The 23325-nt window shown below is 40.2% G+C and overlaps 1 protein-coding gene across 3 annotated transcripts in view; it reads right to left on the bottom strand.

The window, feature by feature from the left end:
* LOC149309669 (copine-4) overlaps positions 1 to 23325 on the bottom strand; it is a 216566-nt gene that overhangs the window by 15815 nt on the left and 177426 nt on the right. For all 3 annotated transcript variants that reach the window (XM_089532811.1, XM_089532813.1, XM_089532812.1), the window contains exons 9-11: positions 19772 to 19858; positions 17163 to 17222; positions 7191 to 7324 (exon numbers count right to left, since the gene is read on the bottom strand). In XM_089532811.1, coding sequence (XP_089388937.1) covers positions 7191 to 7324; positions 17163 to 17222; positions 19772 to 19858 — 281 coding nt within the window. The remainder of the gene's footprint in view (positions 1 to 7190; positions 7325 to 17162; positions 17223 to 19771; positions 19859 to 23325) is intronic.

Below are 23325 nucleotides of genomic sequence, written 5' to 3'. Positions count from 1 at the left end.
CTCCTCACAGATATTAAAAAGTGTGGCACCTCATGTTTCATTATTGTGAATGGATGCACAGCTGTGTGAACACATCACCATTGACAATGGGGAGGGGTCATTCGTGGATTCTCCAGTCCTTGGATGGCTAGCCTGCTAATACAAGGGGCCAGCTATATATTTCTCCAACAAGTGCCAATTTCCAGTCATATGAGGAGTAAAATGTTGAATTTTTTCAAAGTACTGTACCAGATTTCCAACAATTATATAGATTATATAATGGACCTTCTTGAAAATTTTGAATTTATTCCACAACAAAAGATCCAGAAAGTCACTGGAAAATAAACTACATGGCTCCATGTTATTTTTCTCTTCACACCAATCCTGTAAGTTAAATTAGGTTAAAAGAGAGTGATCAGCCACAGGTCACCTAGTGAGAGTCCTGGTCAAATAAGAGACTTGAACTCATTCCTCAACCATTCTAATCTCTTACTAATTAGAATGTCTGGGACGTTTGGACTTCCAAAGGCAAGCCAAGGATAATGAGTTTCTCTCAAATGGAAACATTTTGCCCAGATTTATATCCATACTGAAAATTCCAGGCGGAGGCATTTCACTGGCATAAGATAGCTACTTGAGGCTAACAATAATGTCTGATTCATGCAGACAGGATTATTTCACACACACTGTTACACATACCACATCAGGCAAGTGTAACTCATTACAACCAGGCCAAACTCAACTCATCACCTATGTCTTGTGGCCTGAGAGATGCTCAACATCCTCCTGCATGATTTGGCATTTCTAAGTGGTGGAGGATAGCGGCTCCAGTGTAGTGAAATACTGAACGCGCTGCAGGTTCTCTTGGTTTACACAGAGCTGTCCAGGGCACTGAACTGGAAGATAAAATTCAGCAGCATGGATATCTCCTTTTATGGCCAAATTAAAACATGGAGTAGATTCACTGCTCCACAGCTGTTGGAATCACTAGCCTCCATGGCTTGCAAGAAGGCAACACAAGTAGGTTTAGTGACCCCTTTGATTGTCCATGATGCAGATCTTTCAGCCTGCATTTTGCTTGGTCTATTAGGTATGACTGAGATCATAGTGACAAAATGTTTTGCGTACGGATGAGAGTTGGATATTTGCAGAGCTTGGAAAAGTAATGTTTTGGACAGCAGGTTTTAGATAGCCCCAACCAGCATGGACAGTATCACATACCCAAGCTTTGCTTATTTGGCTGGCATAGAAAGACAGTCTGGCCCCTCAAAATTTGCCACTTTTGTCCTACGCTACCACTGCCCACATGAAGCTCTTTGTCTTCTGTCTGTTTGTCTTGTCTTTGGAACAAGAGTAAGCAATCATTTTATACAAATATTTCTTTTTACCATTGTTGGTGGGTTTCCCAGAATGCCGGATTGCACTTGGAACAATGAAATAAGCACATGGGTCATGCACAGCACTGCATGTTCATTCCCCTGCCTCTGGTTTGGAAGGTCAAAAACACAAATGAATTCCCACAGACCTTAGCAGTACATTTCAAGGAGCTGCCCTCATGGTGGAGAGTAGCTTTTTAGCCCATCGACGGATTCTCATTGTTACATATTTGAAACACCTCAGTGAGCTTTGTAAAAACTATACTGAGATAGTGACTGGGGGCATGATTCTTTCACAAGATCACAAGAGAATTAAAAAAACAACCCAAAAGATTAAATATATGCACCCTCTTTAATTACTGCTCTGTCAGTTTTACTCCCTCCCCCCTTTAATACAAAATGCTCCAGAGGCTCCTTGGGGGAAGTGTTATCTGCTGACTATGAAGAAATGTGTATCTATAATTGAGCTTTAAGTGCATAAAGATAGAATGTGCAAGTCTGCTACCTAAAAGAAGAATAATTAATGAACATGGGGAATACACATACTCTGAAACTTAACTTCTGAAAGGTATCCACTAATGAATGAACTAACAAACCTGAATCTAAGTACCATCCCCATAAATTTTACTGATTAGCACTAAAAGGAGCTGGTCTGGGAAAAGCAAAATAAAAACCAATCCATGCTTCTACAACTTCACTAAATGAATTCTTAAACATGCAGGGTAACCACAAAGATGGCGTAAATGGAAGAGGCTAAACCAACCAGCCGATCTCGACACTGTTATTAGTTCAGAATCGAGAGTAGAGGCGTCCAGAGCTTCCGTGGACTCAGTTGTACTGGATCAGTTTGAGTCTGTTAGTACCGAGGATGTGGACAGGATCCTCAGTAGCGTTAGGAAGACGACCTGCTCTCTCGATCCCTGTCCTTCATGGCTGGCAGTTCAAGGGGGAACAGCGACAACAGAAATGTTGCGTCGTATTGTCAATTCATCCTTCAGGGAGGGCCTTTTTCCATCTAATCTCAAAACGGCCATCGTAAAACCTTTACTAAAGAAGCCCTCCCTTGACCCCCTAACTCGAAACAATTATCGGCCTGTATCTCTGCTGCCATTTTTAGGGAAGGTGATCGAGAGAGCGGTTGCCTCCCAGCTACAGAGGGTCTTGGAAGATACGGATTATCTGGACCCATTTCAAACCGGCTTCCGGGCGAGCTTTGGGGTTGAGACTGCCATGGTCGCCTTAGTCGATGACCTCCGTCTGGGCATGGACAGGGGTAGCATGTCCCTGTTAGTGCTCTTGGACATTTCTGCGGCCTTCGATACCATCGACCATGGTATCCTTCTGGATCGCCTGGGGGAGTTGGGCATCGGAGGCACTGCTTTGCAGTGGTTCTGTTCCTACCTCTCAGGCAGATTCCAGATGGTGGAGCTGGGGGACTGTCGCTCCGATAGGAGGGCCCTTACATCTGGGGTCCCTCAGGGAGCGATTTTGTCCCCTATGCTATTCAACATTTACATGAAGCCGCTGGGAGAGATCATCCGGAGACACGGGGCGCGGTGTTATCCGTATGCTGATGACACCCAAATAGTCTTCTCTATGTCTCTGACTGATGCAGTGACTAGGGATGGCATCTCTCCGCTCAGTGCCTGTCTGGAGTCGGTAATGGGCTGGATGAGGGAAAACAGACTCAGCCTGAATCCAGAGAAAACGGAAGTACTTGTGATAGGTTCTCCTGTTCCTGGGAAGGAGGTTTGTCCACCAGTCCTGAACAGGGTCACGCTCCCCGTGAAGGACTCAGTTTGCAGTTTGGGGGTGCTTCTTGACTCCTCGCTTCACCTGACTCCTCAGGTGGATGCGACAGTTAGGAGCATTTGTTATCAGCTTCGGCTGATATGCCAGCTGCGTCCCTACCTGGACCGGGGGGACCTTGAAACAGTAGTACACGCACTGGTAACCTCTCGACTCGATTTCTGTAATGCACTCTACATGGGGCAACCCTTGTACCAAACTCGGAAGCTGCAGTTGGTTCAAAATATGGCTGCCAGGTTGGTCACTGGTAGCTCCAGGGCCAGCCACATAACACCTGTACTAGCAGATCTGCACTGGCTGCCAATTCGCTTCCGGGCACAATACAAGGTGTTGGTTGTTACCTATAAAGCCCTAAATGGCTTGGGCCCAGAGTACTTGGAGGACCGCCTCTCCCCATACAATCCGCCCCACACTCTCAGATCTCGTGGGAAAAAACTTTTGAGTGTTCCCAAGACAAGATACGCAGTGACTGCGCAAAGGGCTTTTTCTGTGGTGGCCCCGCAGTCTTGGAACACTCTCCCTGAGGAGCTCCGCTTAGCCCCCTCCCTGGAGTCATTTAAGAAAAACCTTAAGACTCATTTATTTCGTCAAGCCTTCCCTCACATGTCCTGACTGTTTTGCTCCAGTATACTATTTACTGTATTTTTAGATTGTTTTATTATCTTGATTGGTTAATGATGGATTTTAATGATGTATAGTAGTATATGGTTTTTTATGAAGGACTTTCGCTGTTAATTTTGATTTTTAAACTGTGATTTGTATTGTATTATATTTGTAACCTGTATCGTATTGTATCTTATTCTGTTTGTAAACCGCCGTGATCATAGGAACGGCGGTATATAAATAAAATTTCAATCAATCAATCAAAAAAACCAGGAATTGAAAGCTCGGCATACTTCCAAACTCAGGCTCCTGGCTTGTTATGCTCTCATAGATCAGAACTGCAAAACAGAGTTTGCTCTCAGTCTATGACTCCTGGCCTGTGTGAAGGCAGTGAAATCATAAAGTTTAGAAAACATGCTGAGCTCTCCTTCCTGCCCACTTTGCAAAGAATAAATGGCCCTCTGAAACTTTCTCTCTCTCTCTCTCTCTCTCTCTCTCTCTCTCTGTAGTCCAAAACACACTGCAGAAACAATCTAGTTTGAGACTGCTTTAACTGCCCTGGCTCAGTGCTAGGAAATCCTGGGAACTGTAGTTTTGTGAGACATTTAGCCTTCTCTGTCAGAGAGCTATGGTGCCACTATAAACTACAATTCCTAGGACAGCACTGCAGCTTTCCAGACACTAGTAGTTTTCTCATGGAAGGTAGTACAAAAATTAGTAAAAAGCATTCTGCATCAACTTAAAGCAGATACAACCATTTAGAATAAGGCACTATCTTAAGAAGGTCCTAAAATTACCATCACCAAACTGCAAAATGACAACTCATTGTCACAGGGCCACAAGTTAACACATAATTCTCATTAATATTTTTTTAAAAATGTAAATCTTTGGTATTGACAATGTTTAGGTCCTTTGTAAGCCAGTGACTTATTCTAAATGGTTGTATCTGTTTCAACTTAGAAAGCTTTTTCTCATTGTTTTTTTTTTACTTCTTTCCATGAGAAAAGTACTAGTATCTGGAGAAAAATAAAGCTGCAGAAATAAGACCAGTTGAAATCTATGCAGCCAGCTTCTGTGTAAAAAGATTGCACTGCATATGGTATTTGACTACACTCACAAGAAAATATTCCATTATATTTTAATATAATTTACTATAGAATTGTTACTTTGAGAACAGCAATTAAGGCTGCAAACCTAGGCACACATATTTGAGAGTAGGTTCCAATGAACTAGCAGATCAACACAGATTTACTATACATACACAGTCTCACATACACAACATATCAATGCTGCTGCTAATGAGACATATTCATGGGTATAGAAAAGTTTATTGTTAAAAACTAAAAGCCGTCACATGGGTGATTTTCTGTTGTTGCTTTTCTTATCTTGAAATTAGACTGTGAGGGTGAGCAGCAGTTCAAAATAGAAGACTGCACCACATGGGAAGCACAGAGATTCCTGGGAAAAGCATAGTTATGAGAATAATTTACCCAAGATGCATTGTATTGTCTTCCCCCTTGGAACCATTATTTTTTTTTTCATGAGTTCTAATCTAAAAACCTTTCCTACCAGTTGGAAATACAATTCCTACAACTATAATGAGAAACATTGCCATATGATTTTATGGACAAAGGAGTGGTGAAGATACTCAATAGTAATCAGTTTTTACCCAAGCCCTTTACTGATTCATACTTAACAGTAGTTTCTCTGGGGATTTTATTCCAATCTGCAGAAGTTCCATTTACGCTACTCTAGCAGTATTCCACTGCACTTGTCTTTGAAAGCAAGTTTCATTACTATGCAAATAGCTATCCTTTGAAGCAGGCTAATTACTGCACCCTGTAGTGTAATACATCGAAGACAGCAGTATACTCCTCAAGAATGATCCAGAAACATAATTAGCATCAGACTGACAAGGTACTCACTGTCAATTTGATAGAAATATTTCTGTCTAGTATGTATGATAGATACTACCACACACATGGAAAATGACAGTTCTTCACAACAGAGAGACACATAGATACAAGCTAGGATACTAGCATTCAGAAACACTTAAGTAATAGCAGTTCAAATAGGGTTATGAAAAAAATCATGCCATTGCTGAGATTTTGGTTTCTCCCCAGTGAAGCTAACCATACACATGCAGTGAACACAAAAAGAAAACTGGTTTAATTATCAAGACACAAACAGCTGCTCAAACGCTGTTACTATTACTAGTCTTTGCAAAGGGGCAATAGTTACTGCATTTTTCAGCATTGTACGTTTTAAAGGCGTGCAAAAAAAAAAAAAAATAGTCTCAAAAGCAACCAAATGTTGCGGCCTCCAGGACGCCTAAAAAGAACTCCCTCCGCAGCGGGTTCTTTTTAGGCCATGCTCGCTTGCCATGATGATATCCACACCACACAGCACTGTTTGGGTGCTGCGCCACACAGACATCACTATGGTATGCCCTGTATGGATGGGCATGTGCCATGATAGGGCAGCCAGGATGTGTGGTAGGGTTGCTGAGCATGTAAATGCTCAGTCCCCGCACAACCCTAGTTCAGGCCCAGGCCGGTGCAAAGTGACCTCTGAGAAATTCTGGGAACTGTAATTTAAAAAATTACCCTTTCCTAGTTCTCAGGATGAATAGTGACTGATTGGAATCATGATGCTACAGTAAATCCACATGAAAGTCCCAACTACAATAGACCAAATGAATCAGGGTATTTTCATCTGTAGTTCCCATATACTGGAACAAGCTCCCGGAGGAGATAAGGCTTAGTTCCTCTTTAGATGCCTTTAAGAAAGCCTTAAAGACCCATCTTTTCTGGTCAGCATATCCTTCTGATTCCCATTAGAAATTATTGTTTGTTGGAAGATGCTCTTTATGACTGACAGATGTTATTAATGTTCTTATTTGTGATTTTAAGGATGCTTCTTTAATTATATGTACTTACGGTTTTACGTATTTTGTATTTGATATATTGTACAATTGTATTTGATGATATTGTGAACCGCTTTGATCACTGCGGAAAGGCGGTATATAAATAAAAGTTTTTATTTTTTATTATTTATTTATTTGATAAATCAGCACTTATGTAAATTCCACTGAGTCAATATGTGTACTCTAGAAAATTGGATTTAAGTCATGACTGTACTAGGGATCTCACTGCAATGGTTGATACTGGGATCCAAAATTCTGAATTCTATTTGTTGGACAGGTCTGAGAATTTCCTGACAAGGCTTTGGGAGGCTCTACTGAGGTATATTTTGCTGTTTCCAAAAATTCTGTGTACCATTTATTTATGCTATACCTCATGGAAATTTTTCAACTCTACAGGTTCTATTGTATGACAGCTCTCAAGATCTAACCACTAGCTTCATCATATTACTTGAATGTCATCTAGAAGCTACTCTGAAACAAATGTATCTATCTTTTACCTGTCATAATCTTGACAAATCTCCCCGACAGCTACCAGAGCCTTCAAGTATTCATTTGGCTGATAGGGATGGATGTAGTGGAGTGAACAGCTGTTCCGAGGATCACCATTTGAGGCTGTAAAATCTATAGCTACCTGGAAAAGAAAAAAAGGAGAATAAATTATGTTATGTACCTTCTCTTCTATATACCCTTTTCTTCCTTTGTCAGAAAATTGGTAGCAACAGAGACACACACAGAAACTGAAGCTGCATTTATACTGCACAATTAATGCAGTTTGATACACCTTTAACTGCCATTCTTTAACACTATGGAATTCTGAGATTTGTTATTTTGTGAGCTATTTAGCTTTCTCTGTCAGAGAACTCTGGTTTCACAGCAAACTACCAACCCCAAGATTCCATAGGATAGAGCCATGGCAATTAAAGTGATGTCAAACTGCATTAAATCTAAATGGAAGCAGCCCAAGATTGTGAACCAAAAAAGCTGGTTGCACACTGCAGACACTTGCATGCCCCAAACCAACTCACTGTCTTTGGTCTTTTTAACACCAGACTGTTGTTCTGCAATAATCACATTAGTGTCAGAATGGACGTGTATCAGTTTGGTACAATTTCTTATAACACTTTTGCTTATAATAGAGATTTGGTGATCCACGGTTTCATGATCTGTTTCCTGCACTGTCAAACACTGCCTTCCAGGAGAAAGGGTGGGAACAAGGGATCACATATGCCAACTGCCAGCTTCTGTGTGAATGTGCACACAGCAGCTGGCAATGGGAAGGTATTGGCAGCCCCGGTCACTGTTCTTCTCCACTCCTGAAGCATGGGGCAACTGTGAGCACATTCACACTGCAGCCCCATGCTTTGGGACAAGAGGATAAGTAATTGTGGCTGCCAACCACCTCCAGAAGCTATCTGCTTTGTGAATGTGCATATAGCAGCTGGTTTCAGGATGATGTTGGTGGCCATGATTGTTGCAAGGGGGAAGGTGAAGACGAACCGAATCACCCACACTCACACCACATGACTACCTGTGAAGCAAAATTGCAGCAGAAGGGACCTATCACACAAGGCAGTAATAGAATAGCAGCAAAACTGAAAATCCATTGACAGGTTTTATACATCAATGGAAAGGTGCACTACAATAATGAATAGATGCAAGACAACAGCAGGACAGATGTGACATCATGTGATAAATACTAGCCAAAGGCACTTTTAGCTTCTTGGAATTTTGCTTTTATAGCTTGTGTGATAAAGTTATTATAAGCCAGCGTTGCACTTAATACCTGTGTAATACAAATGAAAGATTTTTATCTCTTAGTATGTAGACATATACCTGTGCAAACTGCATTGCAACTGCTGTTTTATTATGCTTTATTACACATATTATTTTGTATATAAACCACAAGTTATAACTCAATGAAAAATTTAAAAAACCAACCAAGACCAAGTTACAAATTAATAAAAAAATAAAAGCCAAACAGCAATAAATACTCTAAAGTAACATATATGCAATAATCATATGTTCCCTGTCTTTCTAGTAGGGGTGCCTAAGACAACTGAGGTAGAGGAGGGCAAGAAATAATAGAATTCACCCTAAAACTCAAGTCCACCAAAATAGCAAACTAAAACGAAATAATGTAGGAAAAGTGATAACTGTTAAAAGGACTGCAAATAGAGAGAAAAGAATTTAGAGCCTAAGTAGGTCAAAGCTCTTCACCACCACTCTGTCTTCATTTAATGTGAATAGACCTCACTATTTCCTCTGAAGAGAACTTCCAGGTTCAAAGATGGCAGTTTAGGTTTCTCTCTAGCACATGGCTAGGCTTCTTTGCCTATGTAATGATACAGGGTGCATCCACACTGCAAAATGTGACAAGTGCCATGTCTCTGTCCTATAGAATCCTGAGATTTGTAGTCTGGTGAGGCAGCAGAGTTCTCTGACAGATCAGGCTGAATGCCTCACCAAACTACAAACCCCAGGATTTTGTAGTATAGAGTCTTGGCAGATAAAATGGTGCTAAACTGCTTTAATTCTGCAGTGTAGAAACACTCACAGTCTGGGTTCTGTATATTGATCAATTGAGAAGGGAGAGATGGGCTCAAGGGCTTTGTACTTGTAAAATTCTTCCCAGGCCATCCAATATCTTGTGGCCAGATTCTGAGAAGTGGTGGCAAGTGCTGAATGACAGAACTGTGCGTGCCCTGTACCCTGCCCTGCACCCTGAACTAGACAGTCCTCAGATGTAATGGAGGCCACCATTTGGTTGCCAATATTCAATTAAGTTTCGGTTGCTAGCCCAGTCAGGTTATGAGTTGGGTTGTGGGGATGGGGAGCAGGGCACCATATTGTCCTCCTCAGATAATATTATTTCTCAGCCTGTATCTGGATACTTGTACTATACCCAAATTTCTAAAACCATTACTTGAATTATGTGGGAAAAGTGGGTATGAAGTGTTGACAAAATCAACAAGACTCTGATGCCTTCCAATGTCCTACTCCCCATTTTGTCTTCTAAAAACAGTAGCTAAGGATGCCTTCAGAAAAGAGAACAGGCGCAACCACTGAACCTGGAAAGGCATCCTGTTTAAATAACATAATCCAGGGCTATTGATCAAGCGGCCCTCTTAGTCAAGCATGTAGCCATTGAGCGACATGGGAAAAAGAATAGGAAAGGGAGTTATTGGCTGCATCCACATTGCAGAAATAAACCACTTTGGTGTAACTTTAATTACCATTGCTTAATGTTATGGAATTCTGGGAAGAGTAGTTTGTTCAGGCAACAGCAAAGCTCTGCTGCCAGAAAAAACTACACTTGCCAGAATTGCATAGCCCTGAACCATTGCAATTAAAGTGGTGCCAAACCAGATTATTTCTGTAATGTGGAACCAGACACTGTGAGAGGGGAAATCCTGCCTCACCCTTCTAATACAGTCGCTAAGGATAACCGCTTAGGGGAAGCACTTTGACCCCACAGTAATCCAAGCACTGTCTAAAACATTACATGATATTTTGAGATAACTGTCAAAGCAAATTGCAAATGTCTCCAAATCTCAATACACAAAAATAAAGTTAAATATCTGTGTTCTATTTGTTTCCACAAAGCTTTGCACAGGAAAATAAATGAAGCACACTGTCTCTTCCAATTATATTACAATGTTCATTTGTCTAATTATAAGTTCTAAGCAATCAGAGCTTAATTTAATCCTCCCCACACTCAGGTGCATTTGGGTTCACACATCTGTCTTGTATAAAATCATGGCAAAATTAAAATGTTCTACATTGTATACATAAATTTAAACTCCAGGCGGTATCAGATGCCTACATTCATTTCATTCTTACTGCTTAAGTGTTATTAGGATGGCTGTAAAACTAATAATTGGTACTGTAGTTTCCATACCCAAATAATCCTATAAACCAATTAACCGTTCCTCACTTCTTTTTTTACAGATGAGAGAGAGCTGGAAGGTGAGCCAGGAGGAAAACTCAAATTTGTGCTAGGAACAGATTTTGGTGAACCATGCTCTCTTTTTTTATTTTCAAAGTAAATGCAAAACATCTGGCAGCAAAAGAAGAAAAGTTACAGTTAACTTTTTAAAACTTAGTTTTTCTTCTTAGTGTTTTGTGGATCACTGAAGACTAGACTGTGTTATCATGTATTCTCCTCGGTGATCCAGGACAAACACAAAAAACAAACTGAATAAGATCATGAACTGAAGTAATAAAAGATGGAATGGAATTCAATAGCATGAAGAGGAAACTTATGCAGTTGTCAACTGAGAGTGAAAGAGTTTGCCAGTTATGGATAAGAAGAGAATCTGCTGGACACTTATGGAAGAAACAGACAGTAGGATCTGTTGAACTGGGTCTTAGGACATTCTAAATCCCCACTGAGCTATGAATCTTGCTGGGAGGTTTGGGGCCAGTTGCTCAAGAGGCTTGACTGTGTCTTTAATAGAAATGGCCCAAGAAATTTTGATGCCCGAGGCCAAGTTCCAGCTCCAATAGCCAAATGGAGCAGTAGTTGAATCTTACTTTGATACTGCTGATAGGATAGATAGCATCTACCACAGGAGGGATGGCCAGAGAGCAGGATTTTTGGGTGGCGGCAAAATGGTGGGCCCTCTAAATTAAGATTTTGCCACCCTATGAGATTTTCCTTCAGTCCTCACATTTCTAACATTGCTGAGTGCCACAATGAAAATCATCCATACTTGGAACTCTTAAATTTGCTGTGTTCATCTTCCCTTGGTTACCGTACTTTACCTGTCCTTTTTGTTTGGATATTTCTAAATGCTTATCTGAAGTTTTAGGTTAGAGTGATGGCAGAAATTTTGGGACTAAATGAAAATTTCATTGGGGGAGCAGAATTCTTATCCAGAGGAACGTCTTCAGTTTGCTGACCTCTATATCATACCTACGGTACTAGTAGCAGTCTAGTTGTGGGTGCAAAGCAGGGTGCCTAGAACATAAAGCAGTGCAACAGATAGGAGCTGGCATTGCTGCCTGCTCAACTCAACCCAGTATTTACTACCTAAGGCAACCTTTGTACTATATTCTTGGTAAATCAAATCCTGTCTTCTGAAATGCAATAATCTGGACCCCAGGTATTTTAAGGGAAATCATTGTGCCATATAAACCTTGTTGATCCTACATTTGTCAGGCTAGGTTTTGCCTGAGGCCCCTTTGCCTTCCCTGAGGTGCTTCTTTTCTGATGAATTCTCCTCCTATAGCACCTTGACAGTTGAGTTCTATATGATCCTTCAGGAAAACTTGTAGTAAGGATCCATTTTTGCAAGTGCTGTCAGTTTTTTGGGGTGAGGGCAGGACTAATGTAATTTTATTTTAAATTCTGCCAACAACTATATCCATTCTCTATTTTTTTACTACAAAGTGTATATTTTATGTATATGATTTATTCCAATTATGTTGGCTTTTAAATAATGGTTTCCTGCCTTGGAAATAGAATAAATTTCTTTTCCTGTGATTGGAATGGATGAAGCAGAAGCAAAATCAGAATTTCCCTACTTTGCCATTTAAGTCGCTTCTCATAAAGCCAAGTATTGGTGACTTGACAGTATTTTCCAGTCTTTGGCCATATTCACATTAGTTTCACTTTAGATCCCTTTCCATATAATTACCAACTTCCATTTCTTTTGCACACTTATTAGACTATACTGAAGACAGCAGTGTCAAAATCTGACGTATAAATTCCATATCATTAGAAGTAGGTTAAGCTGTGAAATCATTTTTTCTTACCTGTTAATACAAATAAAATGTCCCACCATGGCCCTACTCAATCTAGGACCAGTTTATAATCTTTTTAAAAATAGCATTCTGACCATAAAGGGATCACAAGGTCAGTACATATGGATTTCAAAGGACCAAATGCTTGTCTTTATTTTTCTGATATATACTTTCTAGCCAAAAAATGATGTGCTTCCAAAGGATGTGCAGAGCATCTTCAGTACACACAGCATGATATTACAAAAGCTCTCATTAGCGCTTTAAATTAGCAGGTACCTTATACCACAGCTTTTTGTTCACAAACCCAAGCTTAGTATCTATCTCCCTCCCCTATCAAATGGCCTTTCAGATCACAGCTGCATTGCATTGTCTACACCCTGCTTGAACTCAATAGGAACATAATTAATTTGAAAACAACAAGAGAGTGGGCTGACTTACAAATAACTTCAGAAGTCTGCACCTGTTTTTGCAGAAATCCCGTCAGTATAAAAGTTGGCCCTTAAGCGGTATCAAACTTTCCAGGCTGCAGTGGCTATTGTCTTTTGTGGATATTGTCAGAAATCTAGCAGTAAAATATAGCTGTAGTGCCTCTTTTCATTTTCTCTTTCTCAATCTTAGCTAAGAAAATAAGTCATTAGTCTTTCTCCCCCCGCCCCCCCATGTGTGCATAGCCTCTGCAAAATAATGGTTTGATTCTCACCAAAGTTAATACAGACGGTTACTTCTGAAACAATGGAATTTACCTTCAGAAATGTCTTTCCCTATACCAGGCCCATAGGCTGCATACAAAAATATTTCAAAAAATTCAAAATTTTGTTTTATTCCAAAATGACCACTAGAGGATGTGGAGGACATTCCCACCACATCTGAAGACCCCCTAGATCTCCCAGGGGTCAAAACAAATTTCTGCAAAATTTTTCAAATAAATATCCATATTTTTATTTTTGCTCAAAATTCTCCCAAATGGCCCCTAGGCACCTAGGAAAGCCCCAAAATATGGGGGACTGCTCCCATATCTTCCCATATTTTGGGAAGTTGGGGAACATTATTTTTTGTGGGAGCAAGTAATGTGATGGTTGCCTTCCAAGGTTTCCTGGGGGCACCAATGCCATCCCCTAGTCTTCCACAGTTGTTCACCGTTTCCCTATTACTACCCCTCAAGACACTTCGAATATCAAGATAATATCTGTATATTATGTCTCCCATATTCATGAGGGATACATTCCTGGACTTACTATGGAAATAAATAAATATTAGGAGCTGTTTGACACTGTTCAACACTGGAACACGCTGTCTCAGAGAGTGATGGAGTCTCCTTCTTTGGAGGTCTTTAAACAGATGGATGGCCATCTGTCGGGGGTGCTTTGATTATGAGTTCCTACATGGCAAGGGGTTGGACTGGATGGTCCTTGTGGTCTCTTCCAACTATGATTTTATGAAATGACCTCCAAAGGTAAGATACCAAAGAATCACACTGGAAGACCTAGAAATGCCTAGAGAGAATACCGCTCTAGGAATCTCTAAGTCCTCCAGTGTAGCTCTATGTTCAAATTCCAGCAGAAGTATACAACAGAATTGTGCTGGAAAACCTAGGGAATGTCTAGAAAAAACTTTTTTATTGATGCAGGTGAATGAAACCACAAGTACCAGTCCTGCAGATGCAGTGGTCATACTTTAATCTATGCCACACCCTGTGAATTTCTATAAGTAAGCAACACAGAGATGGGGTGTGACTGGGATGGTGCCCACTCCATGGCATGATCTCCTCTCTTTGGAATTTCAGGCTTCAATGCTGGCATCTTTTTGGCTGCACCTGCCCAAAGTACAGTCCTCCAAGGCTTTTTTTGGAACTTGCATCTTCCCAAAATTCCCAATGCTGTTTTATTTTTCTTTAAAGCAAAGGCCTGCAGAAATAGCAGATCTGTATGTAATTACATTAGATCCCTCCCTCCCATTCCCCAACTCCATTTTCAGGCCTTGTGGAGCTTGCACCTGATGTTAGGTATAAAAATTTATCCCTTTGTGCTGTTCAGGTTGACTACCTAGGAGCTTATTGAATATTTCAGTTTTCCTTAGGATTTAGTTGGTTTGAACTCTTGACAGTTCAATAGACTGCCTTGGAGGGTGGTTGACTTGCCTTCTTTAGAAGATCTTTAAATAGGGGTTGGATGACCATCTTTTTGGAGTGCTTTAGTTGTGTGCTCCTGCATGGCTGGCGGCTGAACTACATGGCTCTTGTCGTTCCTTCCAACTTTGTGATTTTATGATTCTAATATTGTATTCCCATTGTTTTGCTTTACAATGTGCATAAATCTCTTCAGGTTTCATGTGAAGAAAAGCACCATTGAAATATATACAGTGTGATTCCATGCACGTATATTTAGAAGTAGGTTCCAGTGAGTTCAATTAGACCTAATTGCAGATAAGTATGCATGGGACTGTAGCTTACAGCTATTTGTGACCAAGTTGTTCCATTTTGTTTCCATGAGATTTGCGGCTACGTCTAAGCCTGTTTACTTATATGTACAAAAGATTTCAGTGAAACTTTCTCCCAAGTGCACAAGATTTCATGTTTAGATTCAAGTTCAAAGGATTAGAAGCCATCATGTATTATATGCCTTGTGCTATTTTCTCAGATGATTGTTTGCCTGTTACTTTGCTAGGCTTGATGTTATACATTTTTGGATATCATTTCCAGCCACTACCATCAATGTAGTTTCTGGCATGATGGATCAGAAATATTCCTTGCAGAATCACCCAAACATGGTTGATGACTGATGACGGTGAAATTCCATGGCCACAAATTCTCTTGATTACATCTTGAAAAACCATATGCTTAGAATCATAGAATCATAGAGTTGGAAGAGACCACAAGGGCCATCCAGTCCAACCCTATTCTGCCATGCAGGAACTCAAAATCAAAGCACCCCTGACAGATGACCATCCAGCCTCTGCTTAAAGACCTCCAAAGGAGGAGTGTGTTCCACTGTCGAACAGCCCTTACTGTCAGGAAGTTCCTCCTAATGTTGAGCTGGAATCTCTTTTCCTTTAGCTTGCATCCACTGTTCGAGGCCCTGTTTTCTGGAGCAGCAGAAAACAAGCTTGCTTCCTCAAGCTTTTCTTGTGTATGATGATTAAACATTTTGAACAGGGTTAATCCAACATGGTGTAGTGGTTTGAGCATTTGGCAATGACTCTGGGAACCAGGGTCTGCTCTGCCATGGAAACCAACTGGGTGACCCTGGGCGAGTCACATACTCTCAACCCCACAAAACACCATAATAGGGTCACCTGAGGGTCACCATAAGTCAGAAAGGCCTTGAAGGCACAAAACAACAAGCCCCTTAGTAGACAGACCATAGGGGAAATGTTATGTAATTATGAATAAGAACTTGTCATTTTTTGTTTAGTTTGCAGGACTGACCTGCAGTTTATAACACTTGAGGAAAGTATGGCAATACTGAAAAGTAATATTTACAGATTGATAGAAAGATATGACTTTTATCTAGGGACCTACACTTTTCAAGCCATTGCAATTTTACATGTGGTCAGTCTTTTTTTATTACATATATGAACTGTTCTGCAAATATTGGAGTGGGAGGATCTGCACAAACATCTGGATGCATTTTATATACATATGCACTATAAAACAGCTACTTGTATTTTAAATATTACTTAGTAGAAAATATGCATTTTACAGAAAATTTTACATTTTATGCATATTTTTATAGGTCAAACTGCTTTGAAAAAATCAGGGAAGTTCAAAATCAGAAAGGTAAATACAGTCTGATTTTCACTTTCGGTAAGAAAGTGCAAAACAGTACCAGTTTGCAATACAACAGATACTGAATGAATTTTCAAGCATTTCTAGTTTGAACAAAATTCCAATAACAAAACTAAGACTCTAGATCAGGAGTGGCAAGTCCCCCCCCCCATACTATTTTTGTTCCCATCATCAGAAAAAGAGTACCTTTCCTCTCAGCAGAAAAAGAGGAACACTGAGGCACATCTTGACTCTCCCAGTGCATTTGTACTAAATCAAAATTGAGATGTGAACACAGCTGGCATTGCTTTGATTTCTGGAGTGTGCCCACCACTGTTGTACATGTACACAAATGATAAATACATAAAGACTGATAAAATATTACAGTTGGCCCTCCATGTCCACAGATTCTGTGTCCATATCTTCAACCAACCATGGTTCTAAAACATATTTTTTAAAAATTCTAAAAGGCAAACTTTGATTTTGCAATTTTATATAAGGGACATCATTTTACTATGCCACTGTATATAACAAGACATAGACATCCTGGAACCAAAGCCTAGTGGACACTGAGGGGAAACTGTATTGTTTATTTTTGCATATGACTTCACTAGGTATACTATTTGGTTGTTGTCTGTATGAATGTCAGTGGCTTATAGCCATATTTATTTATTTATTTATTTATTTATTTATTTATTTGCTATCCGGTTTTAGCTACATACAAGAAGATCACCAATTCATAAAGGTTCTAACAGATAAAACATGCCTTTTGAATAAAAGATGATAGATACAAATCTAGGAATTTTTCACATTCTCTTTCTTATATGAATACAGTACATGATGTATGGAAAAATGCTACTTGGTGTTTATTGAGATATGTAAACACACACATATATAATAAATATTCAGCATTGTAAAAGGTTTCCATCTGTCCACTGAAAAATCACTTAAAAACACTTACTGTGAACTGTATTTGGCAACCACCCATGATGTAGTCCAAGAATGAATGCATCTTGTGAATCTGGAAGGAAGAGATCCAGACATTTTGATCAGAATGGCACTTTATTAATTTTACTTATTGCCTGAGGAAGTTGGTTTTTTAAAAATTAATTTAATTTTGAAGAATGGATCACTGAGAGCATGGTCCTGAGGAAATAAAGAACAATAACTCTCCACCTCCACACCAAACTTTTGTACTGGTATAAATGGAAGAGAACAGAATTCTCTGTGTCATCACTGAGAATAATGGAACTGATTTTAAAAAGAGATAATAATCATATGAACCACTATGCAGCAACAATAGCTCATTGAGGGAGCATGGTATGGCTTTCCAAAGCTAGCACCGAGGGAAAAAAACCATGGTCCTTTGTTAGGATTTCCAAGTATATAAGGGGCAGGGCTTCTATCCATTTAATGGTTGCATAGAAGAGGGTGTTGCTTGTATTATAGGAACAAGCAATACACTTACACACCCAGTGTGAGAAAGGAAAAGGGATCAGTATGGCTGTAAAAGTGGAAAAGCTATCAAGGTAAGCTGAAACATGCTCAGACTGATGGGGGGGGGGGCATTTCTTTCTTCCATGTCCACCTGGCAGGCACACTGATGAATTTCAGCATGCTGAAAGTGACTTTTGAATGCCAGTTGGTCTGATTTTGGGACCATTTTTCATTTTTAGGGTGGGATTTGGGGTGCTCTAAGGAGTTGGTAGAAGCAGACAGTTTTGGGTATGTTTGGATGATTCACAAGAGAAACAGTCACTCAAAAATCAGCCCCAAAAATTAATTTGGAGAGAGATGGAGGGGTTCTGGAGGGCTGCTTTGGGGACTCAATGCTGTATGTGGCCCTTGGACCACACTTTAACCACTCCTGCTTTAAAGTCACCCCATACAATATAATCTAATATACCATGTGTGTGCATCACCTGCCAGAGATTTCTCCACCCACTGGAGACCCACAAAAGCATAGGAATAAGATTTTCAGACAGTGCCCTGAATCCTGGCGACACTCAATATGAGGCCTATTTCTAATGGGAAATAAGAAGTCCTCTAGCTCTGGGGTTGAGATACTACATTGCTCAGCATAGTGCAAAAGTTCTGCAGGCAGAACATTCATACATCTCCCTGCTCACCATTCCCAGGATTGACAGTTCTGCTGCCATAGTGCACCTAAATGGCCATTCTATGGCTAGTGGAGAGCAGGAAGCAGTCTCTCTCTCTCTGTGTGTGTGTGTGTAAAAGCATCTGGCTATGTATCATAGCTGGATGCAGCCTGATGCTATCTTTTGCTGAGATCTGCCAGGGTCTCGGCAGACAATGTCACTGATCTGTGTCTGGCTATGCAACATAGCCAAATGCTTCTCCATGCCCCAATTCTCTCTGCCATTCATAGAATGGACATTCAATGGGGCTATCACAGCAAAAAATGTGACTGGGCATGCTTTGGTCATTGTAGGGTGTGGAAGAGAATACTAACCTTAACAACCACCACCACCACCACCATCCATCCAGGCAAATTCATGTGCTGTGCTTTTTATATTTGTGGAGTTTCTTTTTAATGGCTACTCTTATTAACTGCTTTTAGTTTTATTGATAGCTTAATTATGTTTTTAACTTTTGTATGATGTTACTTTTTTTAGCTGTATCTCTTTTAATTTTTGTAAACTGCTCTGAGTCCTGGACTGAGAATATTATGCGATAATGATAATGATGATGATAATATTATGTAGGCATAAGGTGGATATGCTTGCATATATCACTAACAGGATGCCAGCCAGTGTCTGATGGGGATAGTAGTGAGATGAAGGGAATCCAGAAGGGACAGACTTTTTAAAAGAGGGTAGGAAGGGACAAAGTCATCCTGATCCTTCCTAGGACTGATTGGGACCACCTGTTGGCCAAATTAGGCTTGCGGGTAATGGTTCCATTACCCTAGTATAGACACTGTTGCACTCACTCCTGTATTTGAATTTTCTGTGTTATCTTTTGCCATATCTTCAAGATAGATAGCGAGTACATTAAACCTGTTTTCCAATAATCAAATTCACACCTAGAATTTAAGCTCTCAACAGCTGCTATGTAAACAACAGAACATCATGAACAATAAAATGATATGTGTATTACAGCATCCACTTCACCATCTGGTTAGATTGTATCCACGTTTGCTTCAGTGACATGAATTTGGAAAGCCAGTAAAGCACTGAGAAAATATGCCTTTGGATATACCCAGGGAACAGAATGGATTTGTAAGGGTCAGCAACCACATTTCTGAGCAGCAACTGTCATCCCATGAAAACTCTGATCCACCTTGACTTAGCAACATCTGTTATGCTACCTCTGGGAGTCCCTCACTATAATGAATGTCTATGACATATTCCAGTGTTTCTTGCGGGGAGGGAAGAGAGAAGCAAGTTTAAATATAGAAAGTCCAAACAAATGTAGAGCGTTGAACATGATTCTCTTTTCTTAATCTGGCTTTTAATTCTGGTTAAAAAAATGTCCACTTTTAATGATTGAACTGCTGTTTAAATGATAGTACCTAACACAGATTAAATGCTATTTAAGTGACAGTACCTTACACAGATTAAGAATGACGATGCCAGAATTCTTGTAATTCTTCTTCTTTACTTTGTACTTGGGGTTTATGCACTCCCATTGTACCTGTGAAAACACAAGTCAGAGCATGAAAGCCATTTCATGTAAGAAAGTGAATAATTTATTCTGGTTACATAATGTGCACTCTGAAGATGAAAAACAAAAATCACACAATATAGCCTAAAGTTAAAGACATTTAAGAGCCAGCATGGAGTAGTGGTTTGAGTAGTGGCTTATGACCCTGGAGACCAGGGTTCGATTCTCTGCTCAGCCATGGAAACCTACTAGATGACCTTGGGCAAGTCACATACTCTCAGCCTGTGAAAACCTCATGATAGGGTCACCATAAATCAGGAAAGACTTGAAAAGACACAACATCAACAAAAGACATCTAAACATTAAAAATTAATGGAGGAATTAACCCTAATTTGGGGCCTGGTAGAAATATTATTTATGCAAAAAATAGTTGTCATTGGCCCCATACAGACAGGCCAAAATAAAGCTACTTCGGGTCACTTTGGAGGTATGTCGTTTAAATGATGCATGCGTCCTAAGAGTCCGGAAGCAATGCCAAAACCACATTCCAGTCCTAAGGAAGCAGCTTCCGGACTCTTAGGACACATGCATAATTTAAACAACATACCTCCAAAGTGACCTGAAGCAGCTTTATTTTGGCCTGTCTGTATGGGGCCTAACTTGGCAGACATGTTTGTGAAGACTAATTTGTCATATGTATTTGCAAAGTGATTCAGGTGTAAGAATGTTATTTCTGCCTCTCTGGAGAAGGCAAATTTATCTTCATTTGCCTTCTCATTCTCCATCTAGTAGATAGGCACCTACTGTGGGGCACCTGGGCCTTTCCTGCCCCTATAAATTCTAGTGCCAGCACTGTTGCCAATTTCTGGGTAATTCCTTGGAATCCAGGGAATTTAATGAATTTATTTCCGGAGGTTTTGACTGAATAATAATAATAAATTTTGAGGAATTCCGGGGAGTTTGGATTTTGGTAAAACATTCCGGGGAATATCTGTAAGGCTTGTTGGCAACATTGAGTGCCAGGATGAGGAAAGGGTAGCTTATAGGTCTTAACTGGCTCGAAGCTTAATTGTTGTGACTCCCAAGATCCTGATCTCATCCCAATCCCTTGCTGGAAGCTACTCCCTCATTGGAGTTTATCACATGGGAGGAATTTCTCTCAATTTCGAATGAATAGAAAGTGGGGCCAGAACGCATTCACATGAATTTGCTAGTTCAGTGAATTTATTAATTTGAATTGTGTTCGAACTGACTTCCCATTGCCCGAAAATAGCTTGCCATTGCCCGAAATTGCGTGTGGTAGTCTATCACGCAATAACGTGAAACCCCATAATTGTATTGCCATTGCAAGGAGTGACCATATAACACCAATACTGAAGTCACTCCACTGGCTGCCAATCAGTTTCCGGGCACAGTACAAGGTGTTGGTTATCACCTTTAAAGCCCTACATGGCTTGGGCCCAACCTATCTAAGGGATCGCCTGCTTCCATATAATCCGCCCCGTACATTCAGGTCCTCTGGGAGGAATTTATTACAGCCCTTAAAGACCAGGTTGACGGCGACCTCCCAGAGGACATTCTCTGCAGCCGCTCCCAATTTATGGAATGGCCTGCCGGACGGGATCCGTCAAATTACCAATCTAGAGAGCTTTAAAAAAGCCATTCAGATGGATCTCTTCCAGCAAGCCTTCCCGGAATAAAATGCTCGGCCACAAATAAGACTTCCCATCCAGCGAACTCTGCCTATGATGATTTTATTTAGCTTAGTTGGTTTTAATATGTAGTTTTTAATCTTAGATGGTTTAATCTTGTTTTAAGGGGGGTATTATGTATATATGGATGTATTTTAACCTGTTGTATGCCGCTTTGATTGCCTGGCAAAAAGCGGGACAGAAATAAAATTTTTATTATTATTTATTATTATTATACTTCCAATTTCCCTTGTCTGATAAACTCCATAGATCAGCTGTTACTCCTGGAGACCTCTTAAAACACCTAGCCCCACAAATACAGAAGTCATAATTGGAAGTGACTCCTGGTTTGGATTTTTAACTGAAGAGGACAGGATAGTCTGTCACAGGGATGCAGGGGTGTAAAAATTCTCCCTGCCACAATTGCCTATGCCCTTTAACTGTTATATTTCCATCTTTAACACCAGCCTGAATGTTAGAAGCCCACAAATAAGACTGTGGCAATGGCCATAATCTGTGATGCCCCCTTCCAAGGCCTCCCTGGGCCTGATGTTGTCAGTGGGTTTTGCTACACTCTGACATCAGGGCATGCCCACTTCCAGTCATATCAATCTGGTGCTTTGGTCAGGAATCCAGCTTTAATTTTCCCTCTTCCCTTTTTGTCTCTTGGGAAAGAGAGAGAAGGAGGAGTGAAGTGTTTGGCCAGCATTTGCAGGGGCTAGCTGAGTCTTAACTGGAATCCAGGCAACTCCTGAATGTGCTAGCTGAAAACCAGAAAAAGAATTAGAAAGCATCTAATCACTGGTCAGATAGCAGGCATTCCACTCCCTAGTAGCTAAGAGATGATATGTGTAAATGTGTGCCTTTCAATCACCTGTTAACTTATGGCAACCTTATCAATTCCATAGGGTTTTCTTAGGCAAGGAATATGCAGAAGTGGTTTTGCCACTGCCTCCCTCTGGAATATAGTTGGCAGCACCTGGTGTTTTTTAGTCATCTCCCATCCAGTTACTAACCAGGGATTACACTATTTAGCTACCAAGATCAGACAAGATCTCTTGCCTTGGTCAGAGAGGTAGGGTGTTTTTTTTTTTTTTTTTTTTGCAGGTTGGACATAAATCTTGAGCAGGCCAAATGAAGTACATGGGCTGAAGTTCCATCCTCTTCCATAAGCTGTCTGTTGTTGTTTGTTTCTGCTACTTGGTAAATAGAGACATTTGCGCTCCCAAATTGAGAGGAATTCTGTTCTTCCCACAGTTCTTGAACAAGAACATTAACATCATCAATATTAGGGATGGATGAGAATTTCAATTTAGTCTGGTTTTGATAAGAGTTTGTCAAAATTCAAAAAAATCAGGATGGAAAGAATTTGAAATTAAAAATGCTGGAATATCAGAGAAACCTGGAACTGACAGGTATGTCCACCCAGAACCCAGGCTTTAAGAGACAACAGTGTATTCACCTTGACACTTTTATTTTCCAAAGACGTCCTGCATCTATATGGTAGGTAGATGCAACATGTTCTTCTTGATGTTGGTTATAGGGTAGGGATTTTATTTCAGATTATTATTATTATTTTGCATAATTCAATAAAATGTGAAAATGTATTCATATTTAGTATAGAAAGAAAAAAGCTATTAAAAATCAAATATGGGAGAAGGCAATACTAATGAATTTTCCCATTCTCTGTCAATATAATATTCCAGGGTAAAACTAGACAAGCATAGAGCTTAGGAAAGTTACAGCTCTTACAGTCCACCTGATAAAAGGGTCACTGGTTATGCTGGCTGCTGAATTCTATTTCAA

This window comes from Sceloporus occidentalis, unplaced genomic scaffold (assembly GCF_023333645.1).
Source record: "Sceloporus occidentalis isolate IW3139 unplaced genomic scaffold, rSceOcc1.0.p SCAF_7, whole genome shotgun sequence".
Lineage (NCBI taxonomy): Eukaryota > Metazoa > Chordata > Lepidosauria > Squamata > Phrynosomatidae > Sceloporus > Sceloporus occidentalis.
Note: the sequence above shows the minus strand (reverse complement) of the source record. Positions and strands in the feature narration are given on the sequence as shown.